Raw genomic sequence first — 17,755 nt, 5'->3', positions numbered from 1 at the left:
AGCTGTTATTTTTATGTAGTAGAAAGCTGACAACTGAACTACAACAGTACAGGGACCCAGAATAACTCTATGACAGGTACTGATAACTTCATTATGTATTGAAACTGATTTCTGAGGATAGAAAAGAGCTTCTGTGGATTTGGTCTAAAAACATGAAATATTCCTTATAAAGAGGGGTTTACTTTACTTTATAGTACTTTGTTCCAGAGTTCATTAGGGCTGAACAAAGAAGAAATTCCTTCTGACAACACGTTTGTAAAATTGTAATGTTTTCTCTAATTGTATTTGAGGTTTATATTGTCCAGTTATATAAAAGTACAGCCAGATTAACTCATTTTAACAAAATCCATTTTAGTCCCTAGTACAAATAACACAATTTTACTTTCTCACTCTTTAGGTGAAGCAGCAAAACAAAAACCATGGCTTCAGAAGAAGATCAATATAAACCTTTTAATAAAAACACCTTTAAATGTTCATTGACAGAGTTTAAAAAGCTACTTGCTACAGTGACCAAGCAAAGTAGACTGAATAGACTGGAACAGCTTGATGTTACTCAGGAAGGTAACCTTTTCTTATGATTATGTATGTATAAAACTAGTCAAAATTGTTAGTACCAGTATTAGACCACTATCTGTTTCTTTTTAAGTTTACACTTTTTTTTTTAATGGAACACTATAGCGTTGGGAATATAAAGCTGTATTCTTAACACTACAGTGTCCCTCTGCCCCCATGGCTTCTTCTCCTGATGAATGAAGGGCTAAATAACCTGTTTTTATCCCTTAGATGACTCCTCTTCTTCTGCTGTCAGCGCGGGGGGGGGGGGGGAGGGGGGGGGGAGGGGGAGATCCTAACTGGCGAGCTCTGGGCCCGCATTAGGCATTCACCGTAGGAAAGCATTGAATCAATGCTTTCCTATGGGGATTTGCAAGATATTGGATGCAAAGCGCGAGGACGTCCTGCATAATTTCTCTGTGTTAAACTCTGTGAAACTGCAGGAAGGACCTCAAGTGCCTGTCACGTGCGTACACAGCGCTGCCTAAAAGTGAAAAACCTTATTCCATCTGTTGCCAGCATGCAGAGCTTAGATGTAATTTTTGCAAATAACTTACACAAACCAGTCTGGAACAGTCATATGTGTCGGTGGTTTCAAGGCCATTTCCAAACTTTTTAAAGCCCGTCATCGAACAGTGAGAAAAATATTACAAAACATTCAAGGCACGTACCAATCCTCCCAGGAGTGGACATCCCAGCAAATTCAACCCAAGGTCAGATCAAGTATTACATCTCAGGCTCTACAGGCCTTGGTCAACATGTTAAATGTTAAAGTTCATCACAACCCAATTAAAAAAAGACTGAACAAGTATGGTTTGATTGGAAGGGCTACCCGGAGAAAGCCTCTTCTCTCTAAAAAGAAAATGGCAGCACGGCGTAGGTTTGCACAGTTGCGTCTGAACAAACCACAAGACTTCTGGAACTATGTCCTTTGAACAGACAAGACCAAAGTGGAGATGTTTGGCCATAATGTACAGTTCCACGCTTGCTCTGAGGCATGCTGCATACATGCACAGACTTTTATGGTTCACATGATTGGTAATGTAACTTTTATAAATCTTCTTGATCTAAATGATGTCTACTGAGTGCTTAGAATACAGCTTACATTATTTGCTGAAATTAAATATTAACATCACCCAGAAGCATCCATTTTTGCATTTTCACACGTATTTTCAGGATAACATAGCAATAGAATATTGATTAATAAGCCTAGGCTTTACACATATTTATCAAGTGTATTCAGTGACACGCCACACTCTTTTGCTGCATAGAGGAGTCTGTCATGCAAAGAATGTACTTAGGCTAGCCTACACTCCCCACAAACATCAATGAGCCTTGGGCAACCATGACCCTGATACCGATTCACTGCTTGTCCTTACTTGCATACCTATGGTAGGTACTAACCACTGCTTACCAGGAACAACCCACAAAACTTGACGTTTTGGAGATGCTTTGACCCAGTCGTCTAGCCATCACTATTTGGTGTTACCATTGTAACTATTTACTAAAGTGAAAGTCAAAAGTGAATTTCAAATTTAAGGTCAAAATAGCTTAACCGGAAAAATTATCTTATTCGGCTTAGCTTTCAGTTCAGTTACTTCGGCCTTAAAGTGGAAATCCACTTGGAATTTTAACTTTAGTGAATATCCCTGTTAGTTTGTAACAGTTCTGAATGCACAATTTAACGATTTAGTACATTGTGTCATTTAAGATATACTGGGATGATTTATCAAAGGAGTATAAAAGTGCAGTCATGGTGATTACTCAACTATTTCATTTTAACATCTCTTTTGGTAACACAAGACCATTATAAATCTTCCAACTGTTGTTTTGTGTAGACTGGAGGTGGTCACAGGTTGTGTCTTGCCATATGTCAGGTGGTAGGGAATCGAAAGATGGGGATCAGTGAGTATCCTGCAAAGCTTGACATTTATTTTAATGCGTACCCTGTTTTTTTTGCTTTGTAGATGTCATTGATTATGGCCAGTTTAATACAACTGTTAAAACACTTTTTGGATCAGAAATGAAAGATGAAGATATTGAAGCTGTTTTTATTAAAATTCATTCTAATCCAGATGCTCCAGCTGACTGGACTGAGGTAAGGAGACATTATGGTGATAGTAGAGGCGTTTTGATGACCCACAGTCATACAATTACACAAATCATACAGACACACTCACTGATCCACCATTACAGATACAGTGACATAATCACAGCACAATTAAAAAAAGACTGAACAAGTATGGTTTGATTGGAAGGGTTACCAGGAGAAAGTTGCATCTGTACAAACCACAAAACATCTAAAATGATGTCCTTTGAACAGACAAGACCAAAGTGGAGATGTTTGGCCGTAATGTACAGCTCCACGCTTGCACTGAGGCATGCTGCATACATGCACAGACTTTTATGGCTCGTATGATTGGTAATGTAACTTTTATAAATCTTCTTGATCTGAATGATGTCCACTGAGTGTACTCACACAAGAAACACTCACTGATCCACCATTACAGATACAGTTACACATACACAGAATCACACCATACAGACCCATTTTGATATTTTGTGCATTTAAAAGATAATTTATATTCATTCTAGGTCTTTGGATACTGTGAAGATGATACATATAATATCAAGACACGTATGGATGAAAGGACTTCCGTATTATACTTATCCCAGAAAAAAACTATTGAAAATGCAACAGGTACCAATATTTGGAGAACTATAATATGGTTATAAAGTTTCCCTTGAGTGAAGAGTGTCTCTGGAAACTAAATTTAAAAGCCAAAGAAAGTCTACAATAAAAGTTTAGGTTCCCTTAGCAGTGTACTGTCTGTTCCACATTTAGTAAGTTAAAATAGAACAATTAGTTCTCTAGAAACTGCACCAATGAATAACACATAACTTGTTAATAACTTGTGTTATACTTCCCTTAAAGTCATGCTCTGTTTTTTGTTTTTTTAAATATGTGTTAAAAATTTCTAAATTGACATCACAGTCCAGTTCGGTACAGGCACAACTAGGCCCAGGACACAAATTGAATTTCAAAAACATGAGCTAAAGATGAGCTGAAATGTTCAAGGGGTGGGGTGTAGGGATTTATTTAAAGGGACACCCCAGACCCTTCAAGCACTAGCTTGCTGAAAAGCTTTATATGTGAAGTGTGTGTTTTTATTTTTTTTTCATTTTGTAAAAAGTGCAAGTTTCAATTGAAATTGACAGGTTTATAAATTAACCCTGTTACACAGGGGTCAAGTCCTGGGGAATAAAGTGTGGGAACTCACTCGAGTTCCACCCCCACCCCACCACCAAAAAAAACCAAAACTTGTATGCATATATAAACGCGTACACACACACTCAGGTGCACACATACACTTACAGACACACACACGTACACTCACAGACACACAAAGACACACACAAACACACACACACAGACACACACACACAAATTCACAGATAGACACACATACTCTCACACACACACATACACACACTCAGACACACACACAGACACCAACACACACAAATACACATAGATACACTCACAGACACACTCACTCCCAGACACACACTCACAGACATACACACACACACACTCCCAGACACACACACATACACACACACATACATACACTCACAGACACACACTCCCAGACACATACACATACACACACCAACACACACATACACTCCCAGACACACTCACTCACAGGCACACAACACACACACATATACACAAAAATTATTTGTATATATTTTTTTAAATTAAAAATGTCCACCCAGCCTCCCTACCTGGAGAGCTGGCGTGGTCCTGTCCCTGGGGTCCAGTGGGGCTTCAGTGCGGCCGGCTCTTGCTTTGCTGTCAGACGCGGCGAGGGAGCTGTGTTCTCTCTGCTCCCTCTCGCCGCGCGGGCTGTCTGCTGATACGGGAGCCGGAAATGACATCATATTCTAGCTCCCAGCATCAGCAAACGGCACGGCCAGAGGGAGCAGAGAGAACACAGCTCCCTCGCCGCGTCTGACAGAGAGACAAGAGCCGGCTGGGGGGTCCATCAGGTGGCCATTAGGCCACCTCTTGGGCCCCCCATGACAGGGGGAACACAGGGGCATTTGGGGGCGGCATTTTTGTTGCCGCCCCCTGAGTGCCTGCAGGACCACAAACAGGAACGGCGTTCCTGCTCTAAAAAAAGTGCAGGAACGCCGTTCCCACGCGTTCCTGCAGGACTCGAGCCCTGCTGTTACACCCCCTGGCTGTCAGACAACTGATCCTGTTCCTTCCTGGTTTGGTTAGCTCAGTGAAGCTAAACTTAAGAGGCATCATTTGCTCAGAGCATCTGGCTTGCAAATACTTCTCATTGAGCTGCATCGGGAAGTCTGTGAGTGGTCAGACACAGAAAGTCTGGGTGGGGTTAGAAGTGGAGGGTTTGCAAAGGCTGCATACAAGAGAAAAGTATGTTTTGCAAAATGTTTTTAGATATATCCTTAATGAAAAAAATGCAGAATTAAATGCATGCAAGTTTTCATTTGGGGTTTATCCACTACACAGTACCGTATATACTTGAGTATAAGCCGACCCGAATATAAGCCGAGGCCCCTAATTTTACCCCAAAAAACTGGGAAAACTTTTTGACTCGTGTATAAGACTAGGGTGAGAAATGCAGCAGCTACTGGTAAATTTCTAAATAAAATTAGATCCTAAAAAAAATATATTAATTGAATATTTATTTACAGTGTGTGTGTATGAATGCAGTGTGTGTGTATGAATGCAGTGTGTGTGTGTATGAATGCAGTGTGAGTGTATGAATGCAGCGTGTGTATGAGTGCAGCGTGTGTATGAGTGCAGCGTGTGTATGAGTGCAGTGTGTGTATGATTGCAGTGTGTGTGTATGAATGCAGTGTGTGTGTATGAATGCAGCGTGTGTGTATGAATGCAGCGTGAGTGTATGAGTGCAGCGTGTGTGTATGAGTGCAGGGTGTGTATGAGTGCAGTGTGTGTATATGAATGCAGTGTGAGTGTATGAGTGCAGTGTGTGTATGAGTGCAGTGTGTGTGTATGAATGCAGTGTGTGTGTATGAATGCAGTGTGTGTGTATGAATGCAGTGTGAGTGTATGAATGCAGCGTGTGTATGAGTGCAGCATGTGTATGAGTGCAGCGTGTGTATGAGTGCAGCGTGTGTATGAGTGCAGTGTGTGTGTATGAATGCAGTGTGTGTGTATGAATGCAGCGTGTGTGTATGAATGCAGCGTGAGTGTATGAATGCAGCGTGAGTGTATGAATGCAGCGTGAGTGTATGAATGCAGCGTGTGTGTATGAGTGCAGCGTGTGTGTATGAGTGCAGCGTGTGTATGAGTGCAGTGTGTGTATATGAATGCAGTGTGAGTGTATGAGTGCAGTGTGTGTATATGAGTGCAGTGTATGAGTGCAGTGTGTGTGTATGAGTGCAGTGTGTGTGTATGAATGCAGTGTGTGTGTGTGTGTGTGTTGCAGAGCCTTGGTGGGGGGTGGGCAATTTTTTTTTTTAATTTTTTTTAATTATTATTTATTATTTTTATTTATTTAATTTAATTATTATTATTATTATTGTATTATTATTTAATTATTATTTTTTTTTATTATTACTAATTAATTTTTTTCGTCCCCCCTCCCTGCTTGATACATAGCAGGGAGGGGGGCTCCTTCCCTGGTGGTCCAGCATTGGCAGTTCAGTGGGGGGAGAGGGGGGCTGGCAGAGCTGTAACTTACCTATCCTGCAGCTCCTGTCAGCTCTCTCCTCCTCCGCGCCGTCCGTGCAGCTCCTTCTGTCAGCTCACACTGTAAGTCTCGCGAGAGCCGCGGCTCTCGCGAGATTTACACTGGGAGCTGACCGAGGTGCTGAACTGACGGCGCGGAGGAGGAGAGAGCTGCAGGACAGGTAAGTTACAGCTCTGCCAGCCCCCACAGCCCCTGTCTGTATTATGGCAATGCAAATTGCCATAATACAGACTATTGACTCGAGTATAAGCCGAGTTGGGTTTTTTTAGCACAAAAAATGTGCTAAAAAACTCGGCTTATACTCGAATATATACGGTAATTTTTTTTTTTTTTGTATTTGGGCAGTGGAGTGTCTTTTTAAGTGACATGCTCTGAAAAGTGGAGCATAATATCTAATGTAGGGTAATCACGATTGAAATATTTTGTGGACCCAGGACATACTTGAAAACGAGAGAAATCTCAATGTATCTTTCCTGGTAAAATATTTTATGAATAAAATAAAAACCTTTGAAACCTGCAGGCACATTCCATTGACAGCTCATTTTACATTGTTGCACTTTGTTTGGCAAAGTATAGTTTTATACTCCTCTTTTAGCCACTGTCTTTTATGTCAAAAAGAAGTTGAAGAGAGATAAATTGAGGAATAAAACAAAGGTAGGAAACTAACCTTATAGATATACAAATTAAATGAAAGGAATTGGATAATGAAAAAACACGGCATGTAAGTAGTATTCCCTAATAACTATTAGTTTACTGGAAGCAGTGTTAATTTTGTTGACTAACAATTATCGTCAGATTTAGACGACTAAAATTTTTGGGATTTAGTCAATTAAAACTAAAATAGTTTTTTAGTCGGGGCGGGACTTCCGGTCTCGCGGAGCGGACGCATGTAGTGAGAGCTCCGAGACCGGACCGGACTGAAGCTACAAAATACACCGGCTAACGGAAGATCAACTGCCCTTACCTGAGTCCCAAACCTGTGGGGATCTTACCCTGCCAGATGGCGCCCCCAAAAGCACAGCGGGCGTCGGATTTTTTCCGACAAGGTAGGAAAGATAAAATGCGGCCGGGACAAGATGGCGGCGGCTCACACTCCCCAACACCTACCTCAGATCAGGGATCCGACACTGAGGCACTTCAGCCTCCCCCTGGGGATATCTCTCTCTCGGAGGCAAAAATGGCGGCAATGCTGCAGGAGCTCCGCTCCTCTATGAAAGAGGACTTACAACTGGCGGTTAATGACATCCGCAGAGAGGTGCACGAGGTGGGGACACGCCTAAACGTCCTTGAGGAAAAAACAGATGACTTATGCCAGGCAAATGACGGCATCTTAGAAAAAATCCGCCTAATGGAGACGGAGCAGGCGCGCCTAACAGCCAAAATGGCGGACCTGGAGGACCGCTCGCGCCGCAACAATATCCGCGTGCGCAGTGTCCCGGAGTCAGTCTCGGGGGCGGATATCCCAGGGTACCTCCAGCAACTCTTCACAGCCATCCAACCAACTCTGGAACTGGCAGAACTGCGCTTAGACAGGGCGCACAGAGTACCCAAGCCCACTTCGCTAGCACAGGACATACCAAGAGACATTGTCACGAGGCTACATTATTTCAGCGCCAAAGACGCCATACTCACGGCGCAACGGAAAGCTACGGCTATGCCGTCTGGCTATGAAAAGATCTCCCTATATGCTGATCTGTCCCCTATGACAATGGCGAGAAGAAGAGACTTTATAAATGTCACTAAATGCCTCAGGAACCACAAGATTCCCTACCGCTGGGGCTTCCCCACGAAATTGCTGATCTGGAGAAATGGATCCCTAACAAAACTAGATGACCCAGACCAGGGTATGCACAAGCTGAAAGCCTGGGGGCTCTTCCCGGACCGAGTACCGCCTGGCAGCCCAGCATCCCCAGGACATGTGGCCCAGGAGTGGACCAAAGTCCAAAGAAAGAAGTGACTGTTTTGCTCTGCCCCCACTGCCGCAGCGGAATGTCCAGGCTGGGCTGCCAAGTCGACTAGTGCCTCGTAAGGTGAAGACATCTCCGCTTCTGTAGCGGTAGAGACTCTAGCTGGACTCACCCCCTTATCCTTTACCTGGGGGAAAAGCCTATTTGGTGTCTGGGTAATGAACCCCCACGTGAGTACATATGACAGGAGGTGGCCCACAAGACCCCCCCCCCCATTGCTGACACACTGCTACCCCATATGCTGCACTTAAAGATCTTTGCTACACGCAGCTCCCGCCGGCAATAAAGTTGGCCACAGCCCCTGCATGTCCAGACCAAATAAACCCCTATATAACCCGAGGCACCCAGATGGCAAGCCTAGCGGCACGGCTCATCTCACCAAGTTTGCAAGATTTACCCCCGCATGATACCAGCGGCCCCTACACTTATGGTGGCGAATGGGGTGCCACCTAATGCCCATGTTGTACCCGTAATAGGACTTTTACTTCCCTCTATTCATCTAGTCCACCACCGGTCATGGACCCTTTCCAATTAAGCCCCGCCCCCACTATCGAGACAACCCTCTGCGGTGTTGCCTCCCCCCAACGCAATGGGGAAAGAGCACCCGTGGACCAGTCTCCACATAATGCTGTCAAGCTTATTGTATTGTATATACTTTTGTTATGTTTACTGTTTTTTGTTCCCATGTTGCATTCTACCCTCGAATATGTACCCCACTAGAGATGTCGCTCACCCTGAACCTCGGAGGCGCTGGGAGATTAGGGTTGTAACCCCGCTTTACCAGAGATTACTACCTGAGTCAGTGTACCAGTTGGGTAAATGCTACCTCGGAAACACCAAGGTCCCCCCCGGTCTCAGCTGATGTCTTCCCAACACCAGTTTAATGTTCTGTCCCTAAATGCACGAGGCCTGAACACCCCGCAAAAGCGCAGGCTTGCCTTTTCCCAGCTTCGCTCCACGCATGCTTCAGTAGCCTGCCTACAAGAGACACACTTCTCGGCTACAAACCCCCCGAAATTCCTCTCAGCCAGATACCCCGCCTCCTACCATGCCCTAGCGCCTAATAAAACTAGGGGAGTCAGTATTTTAATCCACTCGGATTGGGCCTTCACGTGCACGACAGAGTATAAAACTACTGACGGCAGGCTGTTGATCCTGGTGGGTAGACTAAATGATGTCCCAGTAACCTTAGCAAATCTATACGCCCCTAACTCCAACCAATATGACTTTATTAGGAAATCCCTGAAAACGCTTGATAGGCTAAAGCAGGGCCAAACTTATGTCTGCGGAGACTTTAACTGTGTACTTGACCCTGACCTGGACAGATCAGGCACTCCAGGATCCCACCCTCGCTCTATATCTATTGGTGACAAGCTCTCAGCTCTCTTCCACTCCCATGGCCTTCACGACACATGGCGCTCCTTATACCCGGCCACGAGAGATTATACTTTTTACTCGAAAGTCCACAACCAATATTCCCGCATAGACATGTGTCTGGTGGATGGGAAGTCCCTAGACACTCTGGCTAGGGTTACCATCGACCCAATCACCTGGTCAGACCATGCCCCTTTGCTCTCCTCATTCACCACCTTACACCCGGTGAGAGGCCGAGGTTCGTGGCGCCTCAATGAGTCCCTCATAGACAGTGCTGAACGAGTTGCTGAAATAAGGAAAACCATAGTGAACTACTTCACGGACAACAAGCCCCAAGACACAACCGTAGCCGCGACATGGCTGGCCCATAAGGCCGTGGTACGGGGAGTACTAATTAGGGCAGGAGCGACACTAAGACGCAAACTAGAGGAAACCAGCTGCGCAAAGCTTAGGGAGCTGAAACTTGCAGAGGACCTCCACAAATCCTCACCATCCGACGCGAACAGACGGGCTGTTAATAAGATCAGAGATGACTTAGAAGTTCACCAACTCCAGCGAGTAGAGAGGGCTCTCCGCAAACTTAAAAGCGAGTATTACAGACAGGGGAACAGGGCGGGGAAACTGCTGGCCGCCCAACTAAAAGACAAACACGCTCAGATGCGCATACCATGCTTAGTGGCTGATACTGGGACAAAACTGATGAACCCCAAACTGATAGTGGATGAATTTGCGACATTTTACGGTGCCCTTTATAACCTAGCGGAGGACCCCCTACAACACCAGCCGACCCCGGTGGAGATAGCCGCCTACTTAGACAGAGTGGAACTTCCCCAGCTCTCCAGCGTCCAAGCCTCACTACTTAGTAGCACAATCACTCCAGAGGAAATCTCCAAAGCACTTAGGGAAACCCCCCGACATAAAGCCCCAGGACCTGACGGCTTCTCCGCCCACTATTACAAAGTCTTTGAGGACCAACTCCTTCCTCACATGACCTCCCTGTTCAACAACATCATGGAGTCAGGCTCCATACCCCCTGAAATGTTAGAGGCCACCATCATTACTATCCCCAAGCCGGGCAAACCCACGGAATTTTGCGCAAATTACCGTCCTATCTCCCTGCTTAACGCAGACACAAAGCTTTTTGCCAAAGTCCTAGCTAATAGAATACGCCCCCTCCTGGGTACACTTGTCTCCCAGGAACAATCGGGATTTGTCCCGGAGCGCCAGGTAGAGGACAACACAAGGCGTGCGCTGGACATAATGGAACTCCTGACGGTACACAAAACACAGGGACTGCTAATGGCCCTTGATGCGGAGAAAGCCTTTGATCGGCTACACTGGGGCTACATGACAGAAGTCCTCCGTAGATTTAAATTCCCTGACAAATTTCTCAATGGCCTCCTATCATTGTATTCCTCCCCGACAGCCGTGGTTGTGAGCTCCGGCTTTACCTCCCGACGCTTTGCCCTGACGAATGGCACAAGACAGGGGTGCCCGCTGTCGCCCCTCATCTTTATACTGTCACTAGAACCACTATTGCACACTATTGAACAGGAACACCGTGTCGCCGGTGTCCCCTCGCAGCTGGGCCCCCAAAAAATAGCCGCCTTTGCTGACGACATTCTAATATTTCTAACTAACCCGACAGAATCACTGAAGCATCTCCTACTCCTGCTCCATGACTATGGCCAAGTGTCTTATTACAAAAACAATGAGGCAAAAACTCAGGTGCTACCTTTTAACGTGACCCACTCTACTCTTACCGCCCTGCGAGACCAACATCCTTTTGACTGGCGGAAAGACACTCTCTCCTACTTAGGCACAAAATTGGCACCCTTAAGACACAACCTTCTCCGACACAACCATGACGTTTTACTGACTAAAACTGAGTCGCTGCTGGAGAGCTGGGGGGCAAAAAACACTTCGTGGCTGGGACGTATAAACTCCTTAAAAATGATCATACTTCCTCAAATATTATTCCTCTTTAGGGCCCTCCCCATTGAGATACCAAAGACGCTGCTGCAACGATTCCAGCGTCTGTTAAACGCCCACATATGGAAGAAGAAACCACCTAGGGTATCTATAGCAAGCACAACCCTGGTCATGGGGGGTGGAGGATTGGGTGTACCCCATATCTTCAAATACTATATAGCCACAAACATATCCCAAACAGCAAGACTGCTGATGACCCCAAACCGCCCCCTGTGGTACCACTTAGAAACGGCAAGTGCTACGCCCCACGCACTATTAGACTTACTTTGGGTCCCGCCCAAATCGCATCCGCGCAACGCAAACATGTTAGTGACCACAAAACACTCTCTCCGCATATGGCACAGGTGGGCCCCGAAAATGCTCGCCCATCCTCTGATGCTATACGCCCCCATGACTAGCCTGAAGTATCTCACACAAGACTTGACTCTAGACGGTTGGACGGCAAAGGGGATAGAGAGGGTGTCCCAAATTATGGAGGGCAATGAGATCAGACAATTCCCGATACTCCAGCGGACCTTCCTCCTCCCAAGTAGGGAACTCTTCACCTACCTGCGTATTAAGCACATAATGCAGGGAATCACCCAGGCAGCGCCAGATACCAGAGAGTCAGGCCCGTTCGACTCACTATGTCTCAGTCGAAAGACCCGAGCGAAACCACTCTCCCTATGTTACCGAAATCTCTTGGAGATAGGCAAGAATGATAAATTAAGCTACATGGTACACTGGGAATCTGAGCTCAATAGCACAATAGAGAGTAGTACATGGTTTGCAGCAATGGCATTGGTAAAACGAGCCACACGCTGCTTAGATCATGTTGAAGCGGCTTATAAACTCTGGATGAGGTGGTATCTCACCCCGCGGAGACTGGCACTTATATACCCAGGGGCACAACAAGTATGCTGGCGCTGCTGCGCACAGACGGGCACTTTGAGTCATATATTCTGGCATTGTCCAGTATTACACACTTTTTGGAGACAGGTACAAACGTTACTCCAAGATAATGTACAGAAAGGGGTACCATTCACTCCAGAAGCCTACCTCCTACACATGCTTCCCAACTCACTGACCCATCCGGAGGCGGTGTTGACCACCCACATCACCCTGGCAGCCAAACACTGTATAGCTTCCCTCTGGAAATCAACCTCAGCTCCGGAAATAACAGTGGTAGTTAACAGAATAAACCACACGCAGCACCTTGAGAAAATAGCGCATACGATTCAGGGCACCCTGGCACGGTACAACCTGATCTGGTCTACCTGGTCTGGGCAATGAGACAGAGGCCCATGATGATCTAGGATTATGGAGTACAAATAGAGATAGGGGACCACCCCACCCCAGTTGTCCGAGGAAAATGACATACAGGAGAGCCCGCTTAAACTAGCCCCCGCATGAGCAGCGGTAGCTGGAGACTTGTGGCTCAGCGGACCATCACAAAACTTAACATGGTGTAGAGACATCTCAGCCTTTCCCCCTATCCTTACCTTTACCCGGTTGTTGCTCCCCCCTCCCCCACCACCCACGCAGACAATGTTGTAGTTATATATCTGTCTGGCAGACGACCCCACTGTTAGCGCCGCACACCGGCCACTATTATACCCCCCTTCTCATACTAAGTCGGAGGCCTGCATGACACAGTAGGAGTTATACTACGACCCTCAATGAGAGCGACGACTGTGCTCAGGGGCTGTCTGTACAAGCCCACTATCTCTAGCTGTGAATCTGGTGTCACACCTGTGTAGCGCTGTTGTTCCACAGCGCTGCTCAGGGTAAAATCTTGTTGTGTCTGCCACAACAGCATTGGTACCAATGGGAAAATTTTATGTAACCTTCAAGCCTCAAAAAGTAGTGTCGTAGTGGCTACTCTGTCTGTGATCACTCTAACCCAAAACTTGTTTGAACAATAAAGTAACCATGCCATGTGTCTTACACAACATGTATAAAATTAACCAATATGTTTGTACCCGACAATGTGGTCTGATTGTGTGTAACCATTTACCCTCACTCCATCTTATTTCTGTACCCCTTTGTTTACATTTCCTTGATCAAAACCAATAAATATGAGACATTGAAAAAAAAAAAAATAGTTTTTTAGTCAAAAGACTATGACTAAAATTAAATTGAAATTAACACTGGCGAGTAAGACACATGGGGGATGGAGTAGAGGGAATGAGACACATTAGGGGGCTAAGGGAATGAGACACATGGGGTAGCTGAGGGATTGAGACACATGGAGTACTAGAGGATTGAGACACATGGGGAGGCTGAGGGAATGAGACAAATGGGGGTCTGGGTGAATGAGATACATGCGGTGAACCTGTTACTACACGTGCAAACCCGTTACTAAAATGTAACAAGTTAACCAAACTGGTGATTAACCTGGCCCACTGAGGTGTCAGCCCTCAGTCCATACCCTTTTACACTGTCAGAGTGTGATGTGGCAGAAAAATGGCACAGGGATGCTGAGGGCAGGGAGATGGCACAGAGAGGCTGGTGGCAGAGAGATGACAGAGTGAGGCTAAGGGCAGAGATATGGCACACAGAGGCTGGGAGCTGAGAGATGTCACTCGCATGTTGTTTGGGGACACATGATACTAGCAGACGTTTTGGAGGCACACGTGGCTCATTGGCATGGTATACACAGTTTCAGAATTTACTGCTCTTTGGCATGATATTCAGGATGTATGCATTTGCTACTCATTGGCATGATATAACAAGTGAAGTGTATGTATTTATTGCTTCATTGGCATGATATATCAAGTTCTGCATTTGCTGCTCATTGGCATGATATACAAGGTTTATGCATTTATTGCATTAATAGCCCATGTGTTTTTGCCAACCAGGGCATATATGTGTGACTACGTCGATGTGCATGTGTGCGCGTGCATGACTTGGGATGGGAGGAGGAAGTCTTGGTACTAGGCACCCTGTAGAGTTGGAAACATGAAAAGTTGGAACTGATTACTCATTTTTAATCCCACTACTGGATACATGGGGGTCCGGGAGAATGAGACACATGTGGGACTGTGGGAATAAAACACATGGGGGCTGGGACTGGAGAATGAGACACATGGAGGGGCTAGGGGAGGGGTTGAGACACATTACTGACTGGGGGAATGAGGCACATGGGGAAGATAAGATGCATGGAGGGGCTGTGGGAGACACAAAGCAACATAGAAGGGCTGGGGTAGAAAGATACAAGGTGTTGGGGGACAGAGACACATAAATGGGGATGTGGAGAGAAAGAGACACACAGAGGTGCTGGGGTGGGGGGAAAAGAGCCACAGATGGACCGGGGAAGGGTCAAACGTGACAGCCAGAGGCTTGGGGGGAGGGGGGGAAGGGGGAGGCAAAGTGACACAGGGGCTGATAAAGGGGCAAAAGACTGGGGCTTGTGAGAGAGACAAAGAATGGCTGGGGAAGGGGCAAAAGTGACAGATAGAGGCTTTAACTAAATCCATTAGATTTTAGTTGTGTCGACTAAAATTTATTGGAGATTTAGTCGACGAATAGTAGACCAAAACTAAAATAATTTAAATGACTATAATATGGCTTAAACTAAAATGGCTTTTTAGTCAAAAGACTATGACTAAAGCTAAATTGAAATTTGACATCAAAATGAAGCACTGTAACAAATTGCGCTTGCAGATGTGATATGTTTCAGCGAAATCATGTTGGACCTGTAAAACCTTTCTGGGAGATTACAGTAATATGATCACTCATAGTTACACATTTAAGGAGAAAAAACGATATACATTAAAAAAACAAAAATCAATAAATAAAAAAAAAAAAAGGAATTAATAAAAGAGGAGAAATTAAACAATATTTCCATTTCTCCTCATCTTTAGCAATGTTTGTCTTGTCTGAACTGCATTGTGAAGTCATTTGCTAATTATAAGTTTAAACGGACACTCCAGGCACCCAGACCACTTCTGCCCATTGGAGTGGTCTGGGTGCCAACTCCCACTACCCTTAACCCTGCAGGTGTAATTATTGCAGTTTTTATAAACTGCAATAATTACCTTGCATGGTAACTCCTCCTCTAGTGGCTGTCTGGTAGACAGCCACTAAAGGGCACTTCAGGGATTATAGAACAGATTTTCTGTGCTATAGCGTCGCTAGACGTCCTCACGCTATGTGAAGACCTCCAGCGTCGCTAAAATCCCTATAGGAAAACATTGAAAAGCATTTTTAATGCTTTCCTATGGGCAGGTCTAATGAGCGTGCGCGGCGCATTAGGTCTCCCCCGGCAGCATGCGTGATCAGTCTCCCCCACCGGCTGACGTGATGAAGAGGAGGAGCGTGGGCGGAGGAAGAAGCAGCGATGAAGGACATCGTCGCTGCCTCTGGTAAGTCACTGAAGGGGTTTTCACCCCTTCAGCAACGGGGGATGGGGGGTGGGAGGGAGAGGGGACCTGCAGTGCCAGAAAAACTGATTATTTTCCTGGCACTGGAGAGTCCCTTTAAAAGAAAATAGATTGTCTCATTGAAAAGATGAAACCTTAGTTACAGGTAGTGTTCAATGTTTTATTCAATGGAATAAATTCTAGAGAATTGGAAGTTTCACTCAGAGCCGAATTAAGGTCGCCCAAGGCCCTAGACAGGATACCAGATTGGGGCCCGCACCTAGAGCCCTGAGCTCATTATTAGGAGTATTTTGTGTGAGTGTGATGACTGTCTGTTCTATGTGTGTAGATGAAGCTGTGTTGTGTGTGTAATAGTGTGTGTAGTGGCTGAATGAGAGCTTTATTTGGGGGAACTGTGTTGTTGAGTGCTGTGTATGTGGTGGCTGGATAGTGTGCTTGTAGGAGTGTAAGTGTTGTGTTTGTGTTTATGTGTGTGTAGGGGAATCTGAGTGTGGCTAAATGTTTTGTGTGGGGAATTTGTTCTTCTGAACCCTCCTGCTTACCTTTTGGTTGGGATGGCTCTTATCTTCAGTGGACCAATGGAAAGCAATCTGGACTGGATCATTGGTGGTCTGGCTGAGGGTGAGCTGGAGAGCAGGATTACTGATGGTCTGATGAGGGAGTGCTGTGGACTGCACCAATATTGGGTTCCGAACACTCAAACAATGACTCAGAGCACTAGCTCACTCATTAAGAAACACCGGGGAACCAAAAGGTAGATCCCAACTTGATCTTCAACCAATATTAGTGCAAACCACAATTCTCCCTTAAGTAGGTAAGGAGGCTCATGGCCAAGCAGCAAGATCCTCTGATTAGATGGCATTTCATTGTATGGGTGATAGATTTCTGGTTTCTTTTTAATTGAATTACTTTTTCTAAAAATAGATTACAGGAAACCACTTATATTTCTCCTCTGCTGTGTTATATTTAATAATGAACTTTGACAGATACACTTTTTAACAGGTGGTGGAAAAAAGAAGCGCGATGAAATTAAATGCATTGTGAAAGTGCCCCAATTTGATGCTGTGATAACTGCTTCTCAGAAAGGAACAATGTGTCTCTTTAATAGAAAGGTATAACAGTTATATTGCAGTTTATGTGTTGCATTGAAGAAATAAACTTACATATAACACCATCGAGGCACTAAATATATAATACATGTTAAGTACTAATATTACGTTAAAGTGGGCCTATCACGATGGTGGATGCAAGGTGTAGTTTCTTTTTTGTTCATTCCGCATAGTAGAACTTAATTTAAAATTTAAAAAATCTAGTAGATTTTCTAAATGCTGGAAAGCTGTTCTTGGAACTACCATTTTTTCATTCAAACCACGGAACAGATGAAGCAACTTGGCAGACCCAGGCACCCAGTGCAGTTTATCAAAATGCTTATGTCATAGATGTACTAAAACTACATACACAAATCCTAAAGATTGCAATATGAATGCCCTTATGATGTAGTTGTTGTATAGCTAAATTGGCCAAATTTTATCATCACCATCATGAAACAGAGACATTGTTATTATTCCTGTTTCAAGTAAAATTAAGGGAAGACTGTGTCTGCCAAGTGAGGTTTCTGATTATAATTCCCTCAACATCTGTTGTTCTAGCCCTGACATTAAAGGATTATCCAAGCATCTTGACCACTTCAGCAATTTGAAATGATCATGGTGCCTGCAGTGTGTATGTGCAGTGTACCACTTTAAAATGCTAC

The 17,755-nt window shown here is 45.0% G+C and overlaps 1 protein-coding gene across 1 annotated transcript; it reads left to right on the top strand.

Moving 5' to 3' along the window:
* Positions 1-419: 419 nt before the first annotated feature.
* LOC134612196 (WD repeat-containing protein 64-like) lies at positions 420-17,120 on the top strand. Its single transcript, XM_063456547.1, has 4 exons — positions 420-561; positions 2,520-2,650; positions 3,148-3,253; positions 17,005-17,120. Exons 1-4 carry the CDS (start codon positions 420-422, stop codon positions 17,118-17,120), a joined length of 495 nt encoding a protein of 164 aa, XP_063312617.1.
* Positions 17,121-17,755: the final 635 nt, after the last annotated feature.

The sequence above is a fragment of the Pelobates fuscus genome, chromosome 5, assembly GCF_036172605.1.
Source record: "Pelobates fuscus isolate aPelFus1 chromosome 5, aPelFus1.pri, whole genome shotgun sequence".
In the NCBI taxonomy this organism is placed as follows: domain Eukaryota; kingdom Metazoa; phylum Chordata; class Amphibia; order Anura; family Pelobatidae; genus Pelobates; species Pelobates fuscus.
Note: the sequence above shows the minus strand (reverse complement) of the source record. Positions and strands in the feature narration are given on the sequence as shown.